The 21,730-nt window shown below is 43.8% G+C and overlaps 1 protein-coding gene across 1 annotated transcript in view; it reads left to right on the top strand.

Moving 5' to 3' along the window:
• The window catches only part of f2 (coagulation factor II (thrombin)), a 51,529-nt gene extending 31,941 nt beyond the window's left edge, over positions 1-19,588 (top strand). Inside the window, exons 11-14 of the mRNA XM_041196661.1 lie at positions 2,205-2,378; positions 14,666-14,844; positions 16,917-16,987; positions 19,317-19,588. Coding sequence (XP_041052595.1) covers positions 2,205-2,378; positions 14,666-14,844; positions 16,917-16,987; positions 19,317-19,463 — 571 coding nt within the window. The 3' untranslated portion in view covers positions 19,464-19,588. The remainder of the gene's footprint in view (positions 1-2,204; positions 2,379-14,665; positions 14,845-16,916; positions 16,988-19,316) is intronic.
• The last annotated feature ends 2,142 nt before the right edge of the window (positions 19,589-21,730 follow it).

Genomic DNA, 21,730 nt, shown 5'->3' with positions numbered 1-21,730 from the left:
CTTGCTCTGATCATAGGCTATAAGGGAAAATGGAAGAGGCCAAGCGAAAAGAATCAAAACCACTTCTTTAAATTCCATCCCTTAATCCGCAGATGATCAGAAACCAATGTGTGTGTCAATTAAATGGGACTCAGATTCAGGTTTCTTAGCCACTCCTGGCCTGTAGTTTTGGATTAGTGAAAACCGGCATCTTCTTGCTCTGCCCTGCTTCCACAAATTTAACCAGTCACAGGAATTGTACTGGTTCATTCAGAGCCAATCCCAATAGTAACATAAGATTTGAACAGTTTGGGTGTCATGAGATCATATGGTAGAAATTGTACTGTGTCAGCCTGTACTGAGGACAGGAAGCAATCTTTTAGATGAGCTAGGCCTAAGACCTGATTGAAATTGGGTCCCAGGCCTCATTTTAATTTTGACCAATTACTCAGTGGCGAAATAGCCATCAATTTTAGGCTACTAGCTGGGACACATTGGCAGAAGGAGGTAATAGCGGGGAAGTGGCTGTGATCGGGGCGATTGTAAGGAGGGAGGTAATCAGGAGATAGAAGGTTAATGGGAACAGCGAGGCAGGAAGGGAAGACAAGTGGAAGGGGTAGGAAGTGGGAGGAAGCAACTTTCTCTCAAATTTTTCTTTGTTGGAGGCATTTTTTTCATATTCATTCATGGGATATGGGCATCACTGGCTGGGCCAGCAATTATTTCCCACCCCTAGTTGCCCTTGAGAAGGTGGTGCTGAGCTGCCTTCTTGAACCGCTGCAGTCCACGTGGTGTAGGTACACCCACTGTGCTGTTAGGAAAGGAGTTCCAGGATTTTGACTCAGTGGCAGTGAAAGAACAACAATATATTTCCAAGTCAGGATGTTGAGTGACTTGGAGGGGAACTTCCAGGTGGTGGTGTTCCCATCTTTCTGCTGTCCCTGTCCTTCTAGGTGGTAGTGGTCGTGGGTTTGGAAGGTGCTGTCTAAGGAGCCTTGGTGAATTCCGGCAGTGCATCTTCTAAACGGTACACACTGCTGCTACTATGTGTCAGTGGTGGAGGGAGTGTATGTTTGTGGATGTGGTGCCAAGCAGGTTGCTTTGTCCTGGATGGTGTCAAGCTCCTTCAGTGTTGTGGGAGGTGTACTCATCTAGGCAAGTGGGGAGTATTCCATCACATTCCTGACTCGTGCCTTGTAGATGGTGGACAGGCTTTGGGGAGTAAGGAGGTGAGTTACTTGTCACAGAATTCCCAGCCTCTGACCTGCTCTTGTAGCCACAATATTTATATGGCTAGTCCAATTCAGTTTCTGGTCAATGGGAACCCCCAGGATGTTGATAGTGGGGGATTCAGTGATGGTAATGTCATTGAAAGTCAAGGGGCAATGGCTAGATCCTATCTTGTTGGAGATGGCCATTGCCTGGCACTCGTGTGGCACGAATGTTATTTGCCACTTGTCAGCAAACAAATTCAATGTTTGTTGCACTAGTGGTTCCTTTAAGGTTGCTAATTAGGCCATATGTAAACCCAGTTGTTTGACTGTAGGAGGCTAGTGTTGTCTTTGTTTGGAGCAGCCCAATTTTGGGAAGGGGTCCTTAACAGGCTTTAGACCCCATATTAACATATTGTTAATGTGCCTGACGATTTTCAGATGTAAACCTGGGACACAAATACAGAGACTACAAACTCAACTGTGGGACCTGTCCAGATTGAGTGCAGCCCACCTCACTGCTAAATTAATACAATTTTACACCATTTTACCCACAGAAAATGGCTGCCACTCATACCACTCTGTACAGTGGTTCACGAAAGTGCACTGGCCAAACAGCCCTGGTCTGTTTGAGCATTCGCTGTAGCCTGGGATTAATCACTCACATGGAAACTAGAACTCTGCTGAGACCAGCGTAGCGGGATACTTTAAAACATTTGGATCTCGCAGACTCAGCTCTGTAAACCGTACTTCACAGTGGGAGCACAGAGCTTAGAGCACAAAGAGGAGAAATGTGTGGAAAGGTGAACCGTGTATATTATAAAGGGGAATTTTTTTGTCAATTGCTCCTCACTTCCTAATCTCCTTTCCTTTCTGCCAACATTTCCTTCTTTCTTATGTGGTTTCCTTTTATCCTTGCTTATTTTCTCTTTCCTGTCACTTCTTCCCTCCTTGTTATTCATCCGTTCCTTTCTTGTGCCAGTAACAGTTGTTCTTGATTCTTTTATCCTTCAGGTATGAAAGCAGAAGAGAAAAAGTCTTTGCACTCGACAAAATTATTGTTCATCCCAAATATGACTGGAAAACAAACCTTAACCGTGATATTGCATTATTGCATTTGAAGAAATCCACTGTATTCACTGACTATATATCACCCATCTGTCTACCCAACATGGATGTCACCAGTAGGTTAGTATTAAATTCTATTTAGTCTTTCCACCTTTTTATGCGCACAGATAGGTACAAGAGCTTTCATTATCTAAACACAGCTTGGCAGTGAGAGGCATAAATGTCAGGACACATTATCAGTGGTTTGAGTGATAATGGGGAGGAGCATGTAAGATCATTAGAAATAGGAGCAGGAGTAGGCCATTGGGCTCAATGGATCTGCTCCACCATTCAGTAAGTTCATGGCTAATCTGATTGCGGCCTTAAGTCCACTCTCCTGTCTGCCTGCCATAACCCTCAATTCCCTGTAGATTAAAAATCCGTCTAACTCAGCCTTGAATATATTCAGTGGTCCTGCCTAGATGCTTTCTGTGGAAGAAAATTCCACCAACTAGCGACCCACCGGGAGAATAAGTTCCTCCTCATCTCTATCTTAAATGGGAGACCCCTTATTTTTAAACTGTTCCCTAGTTCTAGATTCCCCAACAAAGAGAAACATCTTCTTAACACCCACCCTGTCAAGCCCCCTCAGAATCTTATATGTTTCAGTAAGTTCACTCTAATTCCACTAAGCTCCAATGAGTATAGGCATAACCTGCTCCACCTTGAAGACAACCCTTTCATTCTAGGAATCAGTTTAGTGAGCCTTCTCTGAAATGCTTCCAATGCAAGTATACCCCTCCATAAATAAGAAACCAAAACTATACGCATTACTCCACGTGCGGTCTCACCAATGTATAATTTCTAAAAGCAACACTGGTGCACTATTGTGAGTGGTGAATTTTACAGCAGGGAGATCAGCGCAGATTAAAAGAACAAAAATAGAATCGGGAAGTGTTGGAAATACTCAGCAGATCAGGTTGCATCTGCAGCGAGAGAAACAGAGTTCATTTCACTGATGACCTTTAGAACTGGGCTTGATTGCCTGAATCCAGTCAGACAGTTGACCATGTGGGATTTCTAACCATATCACTATCTGCTGCTTTACCTGGTGACAGGGCAGTTAATGGTGCAATCACAAAGCTTGGTATAAAGACCTGAGTAGTATATTGGGTTAATGCACTTGTGAGGTACCCGAGTTGTGATATAGAGGCCTGAACCCACTTGATAAAAGTTTTCGGTTTCCTTTTACTAATGGATAGCTTGTAAATTTGAAATAACAAAATGGTGTCCTTTCCCACACTGTTTTAGGGTTTACTGTCTCAGGGTACAATTTTACTGACTGAGTTGTTTGGTTTTTGCTGAAAGTGCAGGGTGTGTTCATCCGTTCACTTACATTTGTTGCCAAATTGTGAAACAAGGTAGCCAAGGCAAATTTTGAGATAGGGATGAGAAAATGGAGTTCAGGATGATTACTTACACCCCAAATGTAAACAAGTGACTTTGAAGGAAATGATTCATTGGCATGGGTGGGCAAGCGGGGAGGGCCTTGTTCACAATAACACTTGTTGTGCCACAGCAAGCAGCAATAAAAGAGATGGCCCCTAAATATCTTAAACTTCCCTTAACAATTTGTAACAACAAGTTGTTTGTAGTTTATGGAGGGAGCTTGGATCAAAAAGATCGACTAAGATTATCTGTCTACCCAGGGAACCACTGTAATTGTTTATCACCATCGTTTATCTCTCTGTATATCCACTGTATTGTCGAGCACCATAAACAGACTTCTTGTCACAAACCATATTTGATGTTGAATTCAGCTGTTCACAAACATCTGGAACCTAGGTTTGAATGCAGCAGCCCTGAGATATTGGGTGTAAATCTCCTCCGTTTAACAGGCTATAATGGCTCTGACTAAAGTGGACTTTGGCAGTGTCAACTTGCTTCCCAATGGTCATGTGCTCGCAGTGCAAAACTACCTTACCAATGCCAATCTCAATTACTGAAGCCACATGTCAGAATGGGAAAATCTCACCTAGATCCAGTAGAAGAGGCTCTATTGGTTTTAGGCATGAGGTGATGATCTCTACTCGTTATATCTAACTTAGGAGCACATGAGTCTGGATACCTGAAATGGGAAAATATTCATTTCTCAGTGTCAGTATCGTTCAGTTTGATGAGCACAAAAAAATTCTCTGGGGAACTTGCCTTTCTTCTTTACATATCTTGTCTATTATTCTTATCTAGATTAATCTCAGCCAGAGAATCAACTGCCTCATTAATTGATCTTGTGTCCTCCTGTAGCGCCCTCACAACCCAACAAGTATCTATTTTTAGTCTATTTTAATTTCTCATCTAAATGCTCCCCCTCAACGACATCATCCACAAACAGTGTCGGTTTCCAAATGCACAGCCAGCTCCACCTCACCTCCTCCTCACCACCTCCTCCACCTCCCCACCACCTCCTCCACCTCCTCACCACCTCCACTACCTCAACACTTCCTCCACCTCTTCACCACCTCCTCACCACCTCCTCCACCTCACCACCTCCTCCACCTCCTCACCACCTCACCGCCTCCTCTACCTCCCCACCACCTCCTCCACCTCCTCACCACCTCCTCCACCTCCTCCACCTCCCCACCACCTCCTCCACCTCCCCACCACCTCCTCCACCTCCTCACCACCCCCACTACCTCAACAATTCCTCCACCTCCTCACCACCTCCTCCACCTCCTCACCACCTCCTCCACCTCCTCATCACCTCCTCACCACTTCCTCCACCTCCTCACCACCTCCTCCACCTCCTCCACCACCTCACCACCTCCTCCACCTCCTCACCACCTCCTCCACCTCCTCACCACCTCCTCCACTTCACCACCTCCTCCACCTCACCACCTCCTCCCCTCCTCATCACCTCCTCCACCTCCTCATCTCCTCCACCTCACCACCTCCTCCACCTCTTCATCACCTCCTCCACCTCCTCATCACCTCCTCCACCTCCTCATCTCCTCACCACCTCCTCATCTCCTCCACCTCCTCACCACCTCCTCCACCTCCTCACCACCTCCTCCACCTCCTCCTCCTCATCACCTCCTCCATCTCATCACCCCCTCCACCTCATCACATCCTCTACCTTACCACATCCCCCACCTCCTCACCACCCCCTCCATGTCCACACCACCTCCTCCACCTCACCACTTCTCTATCCCACCACTTCTTCCACCTTTTCCTCCACCTCATGTCCTCTACCTCACCACCTCCTCCTCACCTCATCCTCACCTCCTCCTCTACCTCACCTGCTCCTCTAGCTCAACCACCTCCTCCTCACCTCCTCGTCTACCTCACCTCCTCCACCTCCTCTACGTCATCGCCTCCTCAACCTCTCCAGCCCCTCCTCTACCTCAACCACTACCTCCACCTCATCCTCCTCTATCTCACCAGCTCCTCCTCACCACCTCCTCCACCCCACCACCTCCTCCTCACCTCCTCCTCTGTTTCACCTCCTCCTCTACATCACCACTTCTACCTCACCTCCTCCACTACCTCACCACTTCTACCTCACCTCCTCAACTACCTCACCTCCTCCACCTCCTCTACCTCACCTCCTCCACCTCCTCTACCTCACCTCCTCCTTTACCTCAACCACTTCCTTCTCCACCTACTCTACCTCACCACCTCCACCTCAACTCCTCTTCTACCTCACCACCTCCTCCTCACCTCCTCCTCTGCCTCACCTCCTCCTCTACCTCACCTGCTCCACCTCCTCTATGTCACCACCTTCTCTACCACACCTCCTCTCCTACCTCACCACCTCCTTTCCACCTCCTCTACCTCACCTCCTCCTCTACCTCACCTCCTCCCCTAGCTCACCTCCTCCTCTACCTCACCTTCTCCTCTACCTCATCACTTCCACTGTCTCTAACTTAACAGTCTACTTCTGGACATCAAGTACCGAATGAGAAGAAATTTCCTCCAATTAGATATTGGGAAAAAACTTAATCCATTCTCTTCAAACCCCACAACAAACTTGTTCCTAGCCACTGACTTGGTCCCTCTCCTGGAAAGTGTCTGCGACTAAACATTGCTAAAACCGTCTATTTCCACCTCTACAACATCATCCGCTTCCATCCCACAACTCACCTGCCGTGGAATCCCACATCAATTACTTTGTTACTTCTAAACTTGACTATTCCACTATTCCAATACACTCCTGGCCAACCTCCCACATTCTGTTGCCCCTCAACCTGAGGTCATCCAAAACTGCTGTTTGTGTTTGGACTTGCAATGAGTCCTCATCATCCACAACCCCAAACTCCCCCACACCTTGTGCCTGCTGACCTATACCACCACAATTTTAAGACCCTTATCCTTGTTTACAAATCCCTCCATGGCCTCCTTATCTCTGTAATTTCCTCCAGCCTCACAACCCTTTGGAATATCTGCACTCCTCTAACTCTGGCCTCTTGAGCGTTCATCATTCCCTCAGGCTAAGCTCTGGAATTTCCTCCCTCCATCTCTCCACCTCACTTTGCTCCTTTAAGATACTCCTTAGAACCTACCTCTTTGACCAAGCTTTTGACCTAATGTTTCTTTATGTGGCTTGGTGTTAAATTTTACTTTATAACTCTCATGTGAAGCAGTTTGGGAGTGCATTATTATATTAAAGGAACAATATAAATACTTTGTAGGAGCTTTGTAGGGGTTGCTCATTTTACTTATTGGTGATGTGTTTAACTGGCAAGCATTGAGAGTGCAGCTTGTGACAAGTGAGAAATACAGAATTAAATGGTGGCACTGAAGCTTAGCAATCCCAGGGGTGAGACTGACCATAGAACTGAGGTTGTAGGGGAGTTTGTATTGTATGTTATGCCACAATCCCATGATACTCTTCAATTGGTATTGTTATATAAAGTATCTATCTCTAGAGCAGGCCAGCAATGCAGTACAACTTGTGATGATGCAACGTACCTTAATGCAGAAGGTGCACTGACTCGTATCCATGATTCAGCATGCATTTAACTCCCTAACACAAAGACCATCCAGAGACAACTAAACAACTGGATCTGTGGTGCTTCTATGCAGCAAAGAAAGGATGACAACCCCTTCCTCATAACCTGAATTATACTATTTTAAATTATCTGTTGGGGGATAAATGCCATTCAATTTGCCAGGTGTCAACAGTGATGGTGAGTGAACCTCCCATTTCTATCAGCTGCTGTTTTATCTTCCTTCCCTGCTATTTTCCCCCCGCCCCACCCCATTAATTTGCTCCCTCCCCTCCTTTCTGGAAAGTGTTTGTAGTATAATGGTCTGGTATATACAGGGTTAATGTGGGACTGAGTACAGTACTGCCCCACATAATGATGTAAGAAGGCACATGACCCAGACCTGGTGTCAGTCTGATGTTGGCCAGAGACGTGTTAAGATCCAGACATGGAGAAAGCTCTTTGCCTGTACCCTTTACTTGATATATGTACACAGTTATAAGTAGTTAATAAAGACTTGCTGTTAACATACAGAAGACTTTCTTAACAGACAGGTTCTGTAACCAACACCATTAAAACATGGTGGTAGCTGGGGATCAAAAAAACCCTCAACCTCACAAGAATGTTGAACAACTAAAGGAGAGAAAATCTTTAATGGATTCTGAATTGAAAAAAGCTCCCATCTACAGACACTGAGAAAATTTGCCAGGAAAAACTCCAGACAGAAGAACCTGAAGGTAAAGGCAGAAATTTTACTGCAGCAGAAGACTCCATAGGATCTCCCTTGGAAGTCCAGCATCAGCATGCAGAACCCATAGCCTGCAAGCAAACTTCTAGGCTGCAGCCAGTCCTGAGAAGCTGCTGTTACTAATTCAGTCAGAAGCACTGTTTGAGTGAAACCCTGTTGCTAATCCCGATCCCTGACTCTGAGCTTCAATGCGTGGCCTCCAAGTTGAAAAGAAAAAATTATTAATAATTAACTGACTTAACTCTGGGGAACCTTGCGATCAAACAAATCCTTAAATTGCCTCTGGTTAATTTAAACACCTCACTTCTCACAACACTCCTTCGCTGAATAAATCTAGTCAACAGACAGCTGGCCCATGCAGCCATGGTTAAAAATTCTTTTTCCTAAAGCTCATCACCGAAACTGTACAAAGAGACCAGCAATGCCATCTTGAAATCCAGAGAGCTGCAATAAGCTCTGATGAGAGAAAAAGTTTAAAAAAAACGGCAGGCAGAGCTCAAAACTCAACTCCCAGGATCTTTTGTCTGTTTTAAAAATTCATTAGAGAGCCCAAATGACATGTTTCCAATGCAGGGAGAACAGGATAAGTTTTTTTTTAGGAAAGCAGCCCTCGATTGCAGTGAGAGCTCGTCGAAGTTGACAAGCACAGGAAGAAAAAATAGCAACTGGGGAGTCATTTTTAAGAAAAAAAAGGTTACTGCACAGCCATTCCTAAAAGGCCAACAATATTTAAAACTGCAACCACAGAAAAAATATTAAATGGCCATGGATCAAAAATGCAACTTACCAGATTAGTTTAGACTCATCCCAGGGCCAAAGCAAATGAAAAATTGGGTGTCCTGAAGAATGGAATTTTTAAACTACTGGAGAACACCAGGGCCAAAATTTTACCTCTGGCGTGCGGGCGCCGCCCAACATACCCAAGCGTAATATGACGCGCGATGATGTCAGGCGTACATCCTGACGTCATTGTGCACTCGCGTGTTATCTCATTCAGCGAGCTCGCAGCCGATAATTGAAAGCCCTATTAAGGCCTTAACAAACTAATTAACTTGAACTTTACGTTGCCCGTCCAACCTAATGGCCTTTCCATTTTTTAGGAAACCTCATCCACGAGTGGGATAAGGTTTCCTAAAGTTAATATAAATTAAATAAAAACTTTATTTTGAATTTAAAAGCATGTCTCATTTTTCATTAAATTTTCATTGTATTTATTAATTTTTTAAAAAGCGCTTCAATCTCCCTGAGGCAGCTCCATGCTCTCCCTCCTCCCCTCCACCCACACAGGTAATGCTCACGATCCATGCTCATGTGAAATCGCGGTGCGGAGCCAATCACGGGCAGCGATTGGCTTCCGACCGCTCCTACCCACTCCTACCGAGCCCACCCAACGAGGGAAAAGTTCTGGCCCAGGTCTAAGTAAGAAATCAGAAGAAGTCAAGATTAATACATTTTTATCGTTGTTTGGTGGGCTTGCTGATGATGTAATCCTAATGCCGTGCATTGATGAGTCCCCAAGTAGCTTTGATGAAATATTAGCACCCTTGGACAAATGTTTTAATCTTCAAGCTGAAGAGGGTTCAGGGCTTGTAAAGAGGCAGAAAATACCCCCAGGGAAGTGTAGAAAAGTCAAAAGATACTACCTGAACACACCACATGAGGGTGCCAGAGAGGCACATAACTTTCTGGAAGCCCCAGTAAGATATATTTATGGGAATACCGAGACAGATGTCCCAAATGATTTCGTTTTTGCAGACGAGGACACGTTTTCAGAACTGTAGCAGAAGCTGTAGTGAATGATGAGGAAAAAGCCCAGCGGCAGGCAGTTCAAAAAAAATAATCAGAGAATGTTCGTTTCCAAGCTGGGTTGGACGAACTCAGCCTGAAGTACAGCCAGGCACAACAGCAAACAAGTATGGTACCTGCAGAGGTCGATGCCTTGAAAGACTCTTTGACAAACCAATGCGCATCCCTGGAAAAACAGGAGGAGTTGGAAAAGTTGTTGAATGCTACTTCACAAAAAGCTGCGTTGAAGCTATCAGCAATGACAAAGCCATTTACTGATAAGCAGATTCAGAAGGCAAGTTGAGCAAGAAAATAAGCTATTGAAAGAGCAGTTAATTGTCCTTCAGGATCAGATTCAAAAACAGTCCATTGCTTTTCAACAACATGACAGAATAAATAATACCTTGAGCAGCAGAATGGCAGTACAGCAGAACAATCTCAATGAGACTCTGTTAAATTACAGGAAAATTCAAGTCAAAGTACTTGAGCTTCACAACAAAAAGGAAAGCCTGTTGAAGGATCTTCATACGCTACATGAATCCCTCAGGTCTGAGTTTGTCACTCAGGAACATTACAAAGTGAGACAAAATGAATATAATGCCACTCTGAAAGAACTGACCAATCAGTTTTCAGAGAAGCCCAGGGAGAAAGCTGAGAGGTACAAGAATGAGCCTGCAGTGCTGAAGGAAACAATTGCACGTTTGGAAGTAATCTTGGAAAAGTACTACGTTCCCAAAGAGATGTGCGGAGCGATGAAAATCAAGAACATAGAATGACAAGCTAAGGTGGAAGTTCTCACTAAAGACCATGAGGTCTTTCAAAAACAATTGGCAGAAGAGCAATTATAGAATGTGAGCTTGAAAGACAGCAAAGAGGAATTATACTCTGTCAAGGAAAAGCTGATCAGTGGAGAGAATACAACGTGGGGCAGAAGCCAACCCTCAGTCCAGCCTATCAGCTCACAAAGACACAGGGACAACCCAAGTCAGGGAAAGCAATTCCTGAAATGCCCAGCTGAGCGACCTTGCCAAGCACCCCCACAGGAGACACCTGCGCAAGTACAGCCCAATTCTTCCACTGCAACAGACAGGGGCACCTTAGTAAACTGTGCAAGTCAAAACTGCAGCACTGCACAGATAAACTGAAGGTCATCCACAAGCTCAAGACCAATAAGCCAGAAGACACTCAGTCATGCTTCTTGGGTGAAGTCAATGATTGTGGTTCTTCATTTAGGAATGCAGACACTCCTGGTAAATGGACATCTAACATATTTTAAATTAGATTTAGGTGCCAGCGTTACAGTCATGTCAGACAAGGAACCATGGCTCAAAGGTCTCTGGCTTTGAACAAAGTTAGCAGGGAGAGGCCAACTCCTGGTCATCAGCATGATCCTGGAGCCACTGAGCCTGGCAGCAAACAGGTCTTTGAGCTGATGTGTGTCATCCGTAACCAGCCTCTCTCTCTCCTGAGGAGGAATGCTTGCTTAGTCTTGGATCTCCTCCAGACAGCAGCCAACTGCAACTGCACGGTCCTGAGTACTCGAACACTAAAGAGTATTCAGACTTAGATTTCTCCTTCGACCTCTCTTCTCTCTTCTCAGAGCAGGTTTGCCCATTATCATTCCAGGCCCCGGAAATTCCCTAATGGTCAGACCAACCTACCATCCACATGATTACCATGACACCTCCTGTGGAAGCATTACCAGAGAACGATCAGCAGTCTGAGAAGCCTCTACTTCCAACTATGATGTTGGTACAGCTGGTCGACACATCAACCATTGTGCACACACTGCAACTTCCAGCCAGTATGCCACAACCACAGGGGATACTGGAACCTGGTACCAGTCTCTCATCATCAACAACAAAACACAGAAGTGAGCGTACCATTAAACATTCTTCTCACTACAGGAACACTCTTCCACAACCTCAAAGGGCTTCAAGATGGTGCACATGGAGAAAGAAGAACAAGCAGCACCAAGGAGACAAATACTCTGTTCGCCCACCCTGCAAGAAATGATCAAGACTAACAACAACCCTGGATCAAAGCAAGAGATAAACTGACCAGGCTTGGGTTAACATTACTTTTTCTTTTACTCATTTACAGGATGTGGGCTTCGCTGGCTGGGCCAGCATTTATTGCCCATCTCTAGCTGCACCTGAGAAGGTGGTGGTGAGCTGCCTTCTTGAACCGCTGCAGTCCATGTGGTGTAGGTACAGCAACAGTGCTGTTAGGAAGGGAGTTCCAGGATTTTGACCCAGTGACAGTGAAGGAACAGTGATATATTTCCAAGTCAGGATGGTGAGTGATTTGGAGGGGAATTTCCAGGTGGTGATGTTCCCATGTATCTGCTGCCCTTGTCCTTCTGGATGGTAGCAGTCATAGTTTTGGAATGTGCTGTCTGAAGAGTCTTGGTGAGCTTCTGCTGTGCATCTTGCAGATAGTACACACTGCTACTACTGGTGGAAGGAGTGAACGTTTGTAGAAGAGGTCTCAATCAAGTGGGCTGCTTTGTCCTGGATGGTGTCAAGTACCTTGAGTGTTGTTGGAGCTGCACCCATCCAGGGGAGTATTCTATCCCAATCCTGACTTGTGCTTTGGAGATGGTGGACAGGCTTTGGGGAGTCAGGAGGTGAGTTACTCACCACAGGATTCCTAGCCTCTGACCTACTCTTATAGCCACATTGCTCTTAATCAATGGAAGAAAAGAATGAAACCATACCCAAATGCCAATCCAGCCTCCAAGCCAACAACATGAACCAAAACCAACAGAGCCAGCCACTCTCCCGACAGAATGGCAAACAAGATGTGCAAGGGTTATAGGGCCTCCAGACCACCTGAACCTCTAACTTGAAAGGGGAGATGGGATAGTGAAAATTTTGTTAATGCTAATACTTAATAGCAATAATGTTGGAATAGCATTAAGGTTGTACAATTAGGTAAATGTGTAAGACTTATAACGATATAAGACTTGAAGTAAATCAATATCTCTATATCCATGGGATAAAGACTTGGGGGAGGTGTAGTTATAAGGGTCTGGGATATATAGGGTTAATGTGGGACTGAGTACATTGCCCCCCTCACAGTGATATAAGAAGTCACATGACCCAGACTTAGGGTCAGTGTAGTATTGAACAGAGACGTGTTCAGACACAGAGATAGCTCTTTGCCTGTACCCTTTACTGTATATATGTATATAGTTACAAATAGTTAATAAAGACTTACTGTTAACAAACAGAAGACTATGAAGACTTCCTTAACACCAACACCATTAGGACTGTGTTGACTCCTTGCTCGGCAGTGCTCCTCACCCAGGAGTTGCTCTTCAGCTGTGACCTCAGTAGGGGGCACTCTCACCGCTGGGTCAAAAGGATTTTTTGGTTCAGGCTCCAGAGACTTGAACACACAATCCAGGTTAACGCTCCAGTGAAGTACTGAGGGAGTGCAACACTTTTGAGCGACAAACTGATGTCCGTCTGCCCTCTTAGATGGATGTTAAAGGAACTGAAGAGGAGCAGGAGAGTTCTGCTCTGTGTCCTGACCAATAATTATTCCTCAACCAGCATCACTAAAGCCGGTTACTTGGTCATTTGCCTCAGCGCTATTTGTGAGAACTTACCGTGCACGAATTGTTGGCCCTGTTTCCTACATTACATTTCAAAAACAGTTGACTATAAAGCACTTTGGGAAGTCCTGAGTTATAAAAGATGGTATATAAATGCAAGTCTTACTTTCTTTGGTCCATGTGGCTATATCTTAGGTGTGAACCTCGATGGTAAGTGTCAGTTGACAATAGGGCCCAATTCAAATTTTCACCCAACATCCATACATTCAGACTTTAGAGTAGGGAGTCATCAGATTAGCAATCAGGAGCACAGACTCTGCAGATGCCCTATCTCAGCTCCTGCTCCCTGAAATGAGGACAATGGATGCTGCCTACGGTATCCCATTCCTGTGATCAGATGGACATTGGGACCTGCCTAGTTTATGTGGCTCAGTGCCTTTACTGACCATGTGATTGGAAAGCAGCCTCTATGGAAGATCTGGATGAGGCTCCATTTGTTTGCACACTGGAGCTGTCAGTTCTTCTTTGATGTTTAATCACATGACTTCCTACCTCCAACTGCTCTTACCCCACTCTCCTGCCATTGGCTACATCCATCATGTCCATCCTGGTGAAGCTTTGCCCTCCCACCCAGGATGAATCTTGGCTGTCTGTCAAACAGCCATTTTCCATATTGCCATTAATTTTACGACTAACAAACAAAAGCGTTCAAGAAAATGATTTAAAAAATACAATTTTTATTAACATCCTGAGGTATTTCTCCTGGATTGTTGACAACAGTACCTTGGAGATTAATCTTTAATTCCTGGAGACTCCAAAAACTCCACTCTGGAGCTGAGACTGAGTGTGATGGTGCGTTACAGTTCACTTAGGGAGTCCAGGTTGCTGTGGCAACATGTATTTTTGCACATGTTGTACCCTGGAACTATAGATAGTGATGGTGGAGGCTCAAACATTCCTTCTATCACATGGCTGACCAGGAATCTCTTCCTGCTTGCCATTGGCATGTGTTGGATGAACTTGCAGGTTGATACTCAACCTGTTTGGCTGACATTATGAACACATCTTCCTTGGCAATCAAGTCCTAGGCAGGGACACTACCTGCTGAGCCACAAGATCTCGCTCAGAGGTGGAGAGCAAGGGTAAAAAACGAGAGATTTACAAGTTCAAGTGATGGGAACGGATCAGGTTGTTGGACTGGGATTGTGTCACCAGCTCTGCTGGTGCGGATAACGATGCCCTTAGCAAAAACAAGCGACAGGAAGGATGGGCAAGGCATTAAAATGATCTCAGCCCCTGGTTTATTTTTCAATAGCCGGAATGCTCAATCTTTTGTTATTGTTTCCAGGTTATTACAAAGTCAGCACTTGGGCCGGATCACAGGCTGGGGAAACCTACAGGAAAGCTTTGTGAGCACTAAATCTGTGAGGCCTCAGGTTCTGCAGGGTGTCCAGGTTCCCATCGTCGACCATGCGACCTGTAAATCATCCACCAATATTCACGTGACAAAAAACATGTTCTGTGCCGGTGAGTCAATGCAACTTTGGAGAAGCATCTCACCAAGGGAATAGGTACTGGTGTTGGTTAGAAGGCTGTCCTTTCACCACTGATTGGCAGGTTGAAATCTTCCTCCTTCCCCTTGACCTTTGAATGCTGTAAAAGGTTGGTGACAAACTCAGCAGAGTGGCCGGTGAGCCCATACGGACTGTACAAAACTGTCTTTAATTTGTCACGGGTATCAAAGGCAGTATCTCAAACAGCCCCCGCAAGTTACTTGTATACGCTGTCAGTCAGCGTCACTACCCCACACATGGGTAGCCATATGACTAGCCTTATGAAAAGTTTCCAAACCCAAATTGGACCAAATTTCGTTGAGGTGGTTCTGAATCCATCCTCGCTGTTAGTTTTGAGAAGAGCAGGATCAGCTCATTAACAGTGCAAAGAAGGAAGAGTGATTTGTATTTATTTGTTCTTGGAATATGGGTGTTGCTACATTTATTACTCATTTCTAGTAGCCCTGAGACAGTGATGTTGGGTTTTCTCCTTTGAACTGATGCTGATCCTATGATGATGGTGATACCATGATGTTGTTAGGTGGGGAACTCCAGAATATTGATCCTACAACCAAGAAAGAACTAATGATGTATGTCCAGCTTAGGAGAGTGTGAGACTTGAAGGGGAGCTTGGAAATAATGGCATTCCCAGGAGTTTGTTGCTCTGATATTTCCGATATGGTTGAGGTTGCAAGCAATGCTGTCAAAGTAACCATAGGGAGTTGCTGCAGAGCATCTAGTAGATTGTATATACAGCAGCCACAATGCACCAGCAGTCATGGGCTTGGATGTCATGAGAAGTGAAATAGTCCCTCCCATTCAGGAAAGGGAAATGGCAGGCACTTCCTTCATGTTTTAGTGACTGGTTTTCCAGCAGTTTCAGCAAAGAGCAGATCCACGCATTTAGCCTGGGCTTGATTCCTTTTAGGGGGAGATGGTGGCATAGTGGTAATGTCACTGGGCTAGTAATCCAGCAGTCCAAGTCAATATCCAGGGGACATAGGTTCATAATCCCACCAGGGACAGCTGGTGGAATTTAAATTCAATTAGTAAAATCTAGAATTGAAAGCTAGTCTCAGTAATGGGGGTCAATGGCCTAGCAAGCCATTCAGTCCTAGGGCAATTAGGTATGAGCAACAAATACTGCCCTTGTCAGTAACACGCATATCCCAGGAAAGAATAAAGAACATCCAATCATTGCTCCCAAGCCCAGTTAATGAGTTTTGGGGGTGGGGGGTTAAACAAATGAAAATTACATTCTCTTGAATTAAATAGAATGCAGTAGAAACGTTACGCAAATATAATTCCTAAATCTCTTTCCTGCCTACAAAATAGGTTAACATTAAATAAGGTAGTGGTTAAAAAAATCATTCCTATACTTGAAAATATTGTTAGGAACTTCATTCTTAGAGGGAATACTAACAATGGGAAGAGTGATGATGGGGAATGGTGACAAAAGGAATGATGGGAGAGTGACGAAGGGAAAAATAAAGGGTGGGGGAAAATGGAGAGTGAGGAGGGAGGAGTCGAGATGGGAAGTGATGAGGGGAGAGTGAAGATTGGGAGCGATGGTGTGAGAAAGGAAGATGTCAATGTTGAAGGGGAAGTGCAGATGTGAAGAGTGAAGATGGTAGAATGAAGAAGTCAAGACGTTAGGCGTGAAGAAGACAGGAGGGGAGATAGGGAATGATAATGTGAGGAATGAAGCTGGGTAGTATGAAGAAAGAAGGAATGAAGCTGCTTACTTTCCAAGTGAAATGTAAATATGATGATCCCTCCTGAATTAACAAAAACTATTTTCTTTTGGAGACACGAGGCATTGAGAAAATTGTGTCCTATCCAGTCACTTTGTTAATATTGCTTAGAAATAAGTGTGATTAGCGTAACCATTGAGCTGGACTCAATGAGAGAGTCAAGAAAAGACAACTGAGGAAGGTCACAATACATGTGAACTGTTCTAAACAGGAGAAAGGCGTAGGTATTTCATTCACTCCACCATTCAGCTCATGTTTTTATACATTAATTTGTAATTTTTGTCCATTGTAGGTCACAGTCCAGAGTCTGGCCTGCATGGAGATGCCTGTGAGGGGGACAGCGGGGGTCCTTTTGTAATGAAGGTTACTCTTTTACATTTTACTAATTTCTTCATGTTTTCCAAGCACATTGTAACTTGTTTGTGTTCAAACAATCAAAGTAACTTAAAAGGGTGAATGACTGCACTGTAAATGACCCAACTTTGTCCTGTCACTCATACCCTGCCTGGAAAGGATCTATTCACATCAGTTAGCCAAACATAAGAACATATGAGTTAGGAGCAGGTCCAGGCCACTCAGCCCCTCAAACCTGCTCCACCATTCAAAAAGATCATGGCTGATTTGATTATAACCTCAGCTCGACATTCCCACCTACCCCTGATAACTTTTCACCTTCTTACTTATCAAGATTCTATCTACCTCTGCCTTAAAAATATTTGAAGACTCTGAGTTTTGAGGAAGCGAGTTCAAAAGACTCACGATCCTCTGTGAGAAAACATTAAATAGACAACCCCTTATTTTTAAACAGCGATCCCTAGTTCTAGATTCTCCCACATGAGAAAACATCCTTCCCACATTCACCCTGTCAAGGCCCCTCAGGATCTTATATGTTTCAATCAAATCATCTTTCACTCTTCCAAACTCCAACAGAGAAAAGCATGGCCTTTCCTCATAAAACAAGCCTCCCATTCCAGGTGGTAGTCTAATAAACCTTCTCTGGACGGCTTCCAATATCCTTCCTTAAATAAGGAGACCAATACTGTACACAGTACTCCAATTGTGGCCTCACCAATACTCTGTATACCTGAGGCATAACCTCTCTACTTTTGTATTCAATTCCCCTCACAATAAATGATAACATTCTATTAGCTTTACGAACTACTTGCTGTACCTACATACTAACCTTTTGTGATTCATACACTAGGACACCATTTAGATAATATGCTTCTTTTTTGTACTTCTTGCCAAAATGGACAATTTTACATTTTCCACATTATACTCCATTTTCCAGATCTTTATCCATTCACTTAACCTATCTATATCCCTTTGTAGCCTCCTTATGTCCTCTTCACAACTTACTTCCCTATCAAATTTAGCAACCATACCTTTGGTCCCTTCATCCAAGTCATTTATATAAATTGTAAAAAGCTGAAGCCTTAGCATTGATCCCTGTGGCACACCACTCGTTGCATCCTGCTTACTCTCTGTCACTAATTTTTCTGTCTCTTTCTTTCTCGCTCACTCCACCACTCCATGCACAGATTCTCAGTCCCTCAGCATAATACACCATCATTTTCCTTTTTCTTCCTTTCATGTGTCTTTGATGAAAAGATCCTTGAATTTCTGAGGCATTGGGTTTCTGAGACAACCCCATTCATATGTCATTTTGTGACAAGGATTCTAATTCTCAACCCTTAAGGCACAAACCAGTGTTCAGAGCAACGCTGATAGAGACTTAGGAGTATGTCAACTACCCAGCAGCTATGCATTTATCAATGGAGCATGTACAGGAGCATCAAGTGACAGGGGCGGGGGAGGGGGGGGGGGGGGGGTCGGCGGGGAGGGACACAAGATATATCTCAAGAAGAAGGACTTTCCAAAAGTTGCAATCATTTATTGCCTATCCATCTTACACTTATATTGATTTCAAAGTTCATTCCAATTTAAAACTTTCTGCACCGTACACATCATTCTTTGGTGGTGAAAGTATAATACCTCCCTGTGATTAGGTTGTCTGTTCCCCTTGTGAGGACACAACTTGCTTCTCCATATGGCCAGCCGAGATCAGAATGTGCCCTGAGAGAAATGGGATGGATATGAAAACCATCAAGGGGACTGATATGGTGTCTGTCTCCTTTGGCATATTGATGCTATAGGTTTTCTAGATGAGTCCCTCTGGAGTAGAACTAAATGTCAGCCATGGCTCAGTGGTAGCACCCTTACCTGAAAGTTAGATTGTTGTGGGTTTAAGCTTTGATTCACTTTCATTTGTAGCATGTAATCTAGGCTGCCATTTCAGTGTGGTACTGTAGTGTACTGTAGTGATGCAAGTGCCACCTTTCAGTTGAAATGTTAAACCAAGGCCATGTCTTCCCTCTCAGATGGATGTAAACAATCCTTTGGCACTGTTTGAAAATGAGCAAGGAGTTTATCTGGTGTTTTGTTCCTCACCAGAGAAGCCGATTATTTGGATAATTATTACATTGGTTTTGGAGCTTGTTATGCATAAATTGGCTGCAGTGTTCGCCACATTACAATGGTGATCATTGGCTGTGATGTACTTTGGGACATCTTGAAGCTGTGAAGGCCTTATATAAATACTGTTTTTCTTCCTATGTATCTAATTTAAACAGAAGAAATTCATTTTCTTTTAATATATATTTAAAGATATTTATTTCTGAATGCCATGCAGAATCCAGAAAATAATCGATGGTACCTGATAGGAATTGTCTCCTGGGGAGAAGGATGTGACAGGGATGGAAAGTACGGATTCTACACTCATGTATTCAGGTTCAGAAAGTGGTTGATGAAAGCTATACAGAGCATGAGGCCTGCATAAGAGAACTAAAGGTTACAATGTTTGACTTAAAAGAGGGCATGGCTATTTTACGATATCAGCAGAAGGAATTAAGGATAAATTTGATGTTGATACATGATTCAGTCATTCCCTGTGCTTGAAGTATTGTTTAACATGTTATGAAATAAAGTCAAATTATTACTGAGAATATGTTTGAAGAGTTTTATTTGTCTTCACCCTCTCTTGACCTTCTCTGCCATCTTTTCCATTTTTCCCATACATATCCCTTGTATTTATTAAATATCAGATTTATATCTCCGTCTACCCTTCCTCCAATAATACACACCTTTAAAACCCATTGAAAAAACAATTTGCAACTCACACCTTCATTTGTCACACATATAAATTACTGTATCTGTGAAATTAATCCTGTGCATGCAGCAACTTTCAATAGCCCCATATGGCATCAAACATTCTGTCTCTGCACTGCTGTAACCTCGCCAATAGCGCACTGGAAACCCAGCTTATGTGTGAGTGGGGTTTCCAGTGAAGTTATTGTTTTGAAGCAGCTCTTAGGAAACTCTCAGGGATTGTTGTTTCCCTAGTAAACAGAAGATTAAAAGAAATAGGAGCAGGAGTAGGCCACAGAGCTCATCCAGCTTCCTCCATTCAATAAGGTCATGGTTGAATTTTTACACCAGTTCCACCTTCCTGCCCTATCCCCAATATCGTCAATTCACCTAGTGCCCCAAAATCCATCTATCTCACTCTTGAATATATTCAAAGACTGAGCAATCACAGCCCTCCAGGGTTGAGAATTCTCAAGATTCACAACTCCTCTGACTAAGAAATTTCTCCTTATCGCTATCTCAAATGGCTGACCCCTCAACCTGAAACTAAGACCCATTGTTCTATACTCTCCAACCAGTGGAAACAGCCATCCACCCTGTCAAATTCCCAAAGAATGTTATACATTTCAATGAAATCACCTTTCATTCTTATAATTTCCAGAGGATTATAGACCCAGTCTACTCAATCTCTCCTCAGAGGACTGCTGTCTCATCCCAGGAATCAATATAGTAAACTTCCATTCTGCTGGGAGGGTGATGGTGGAATGGTGCCTCTTAAAGAAGTCTTTGTAGTCTTCAGTAGGTTAACTATAAGTCTTTATTAACAAGTAGAACTATTTACACATGTAAAGTAAACGGCACAGGCTAGGAGCTATCTCCATGCTGAGGTCTTAACCCATCTCTGCTCAACACTACACTGACCCCTGGGTCTGGGTCATGTGCCTTCTTACAACATTGTGCGTGGTACTGTTCTCTGTCTCACATTAACCCTGTATGTGCCAAGCCCTTATACTACACCTCCCCGCAAGTCTTTATCCAATGTATTTGGAGTTATACTAATTTGCTTCATGCCTTACATTGTTATTAGTCTTATGCAGTTACGTTGTTGTTACAATGTTGTCACTATTACTCCATTATCAGTATCCCATCTCCCCCCTTCAAGTCCTTGAATTTAAAGGTTCAGGTGTTCTGGAGGCCTTATAACTCTTCCACATCTTGTTCACAGTTCTGTTGGAGAAATGGTGGTTGTTGCTGTTTCTTTCTGTTGCTCTGGAGTTTGATCTGGCACCAGGGTATGCTTTCATTTTTTTCTTACATTCCTTCATGTTGAACCCCACTTGGTTGGTTCTGCTATTGCATTGATCGGTACTGGCTGCTACTCTAAATCAATTCTTGCTTGTGCTCATCTCCTTGTCACTTCTTTCTCTTTTTCCATCATCATGTGGGTCAGCTCTATCAATATGGATGTTCACGTTTCAACAATGGAACCTTCATTCCCACCTCTTTCACAATTTTATCCAAATTTCTGATTAATTTCTTCTTTTCCAGTTGTTTTCCGAACTTATGAGTCTTTTCATTCGGCTCAGCAACCACTCTGGTAAGCTGAGTTGTCTTTATTCCAGAGTTATCTGCGGAACTCTTATATAAGTTTGACAACTTCACCTGGGCATTAAGTTCTGTTTGGAATGTTTCCTGCCTGGTCACTGACTCCTGTTTAGACTCTTTCAGTTAATTCGTTAGATCCTCAATGTGCTTCTTAGAAATCTCCTTACCTGCTTTCAAAGTTTGGGTTTGTTCTTCCATACTACACATCTCGTCCATCATGTTGTTCAGGTTGGATCAGAATCCAACAATTTCATCGGTTTTGGTTATTAATTCTGTATTCAAGCAACTGTTCTGATACTTCAGCAATTCCTTCTCCTGTTCCAGGCATTTCTCACGATGTTTACTAAAGATATC

The sequence above is a fragment of the Carcharodon carcharias genome, chromosome 10, assembly GCF_017639515.1.
Source record: "Carcharodon carcharias isolate sCarCar2 chromosome 10, sCarCar2.pri, whole genome shotgun sequence".
NCBI classification, from domain to species: Eukaryota; Metazoa; Chordata; class Chondrichthyes; order Lamniformes; family Lamnidae; genus Carcharodon; species Carcharodon carcharias.
The sequence above is the reverse complement of the archived record's forward strand: the minus strand, read 5'-3'. Positions and strand labels throughout refer to the sequence as shown.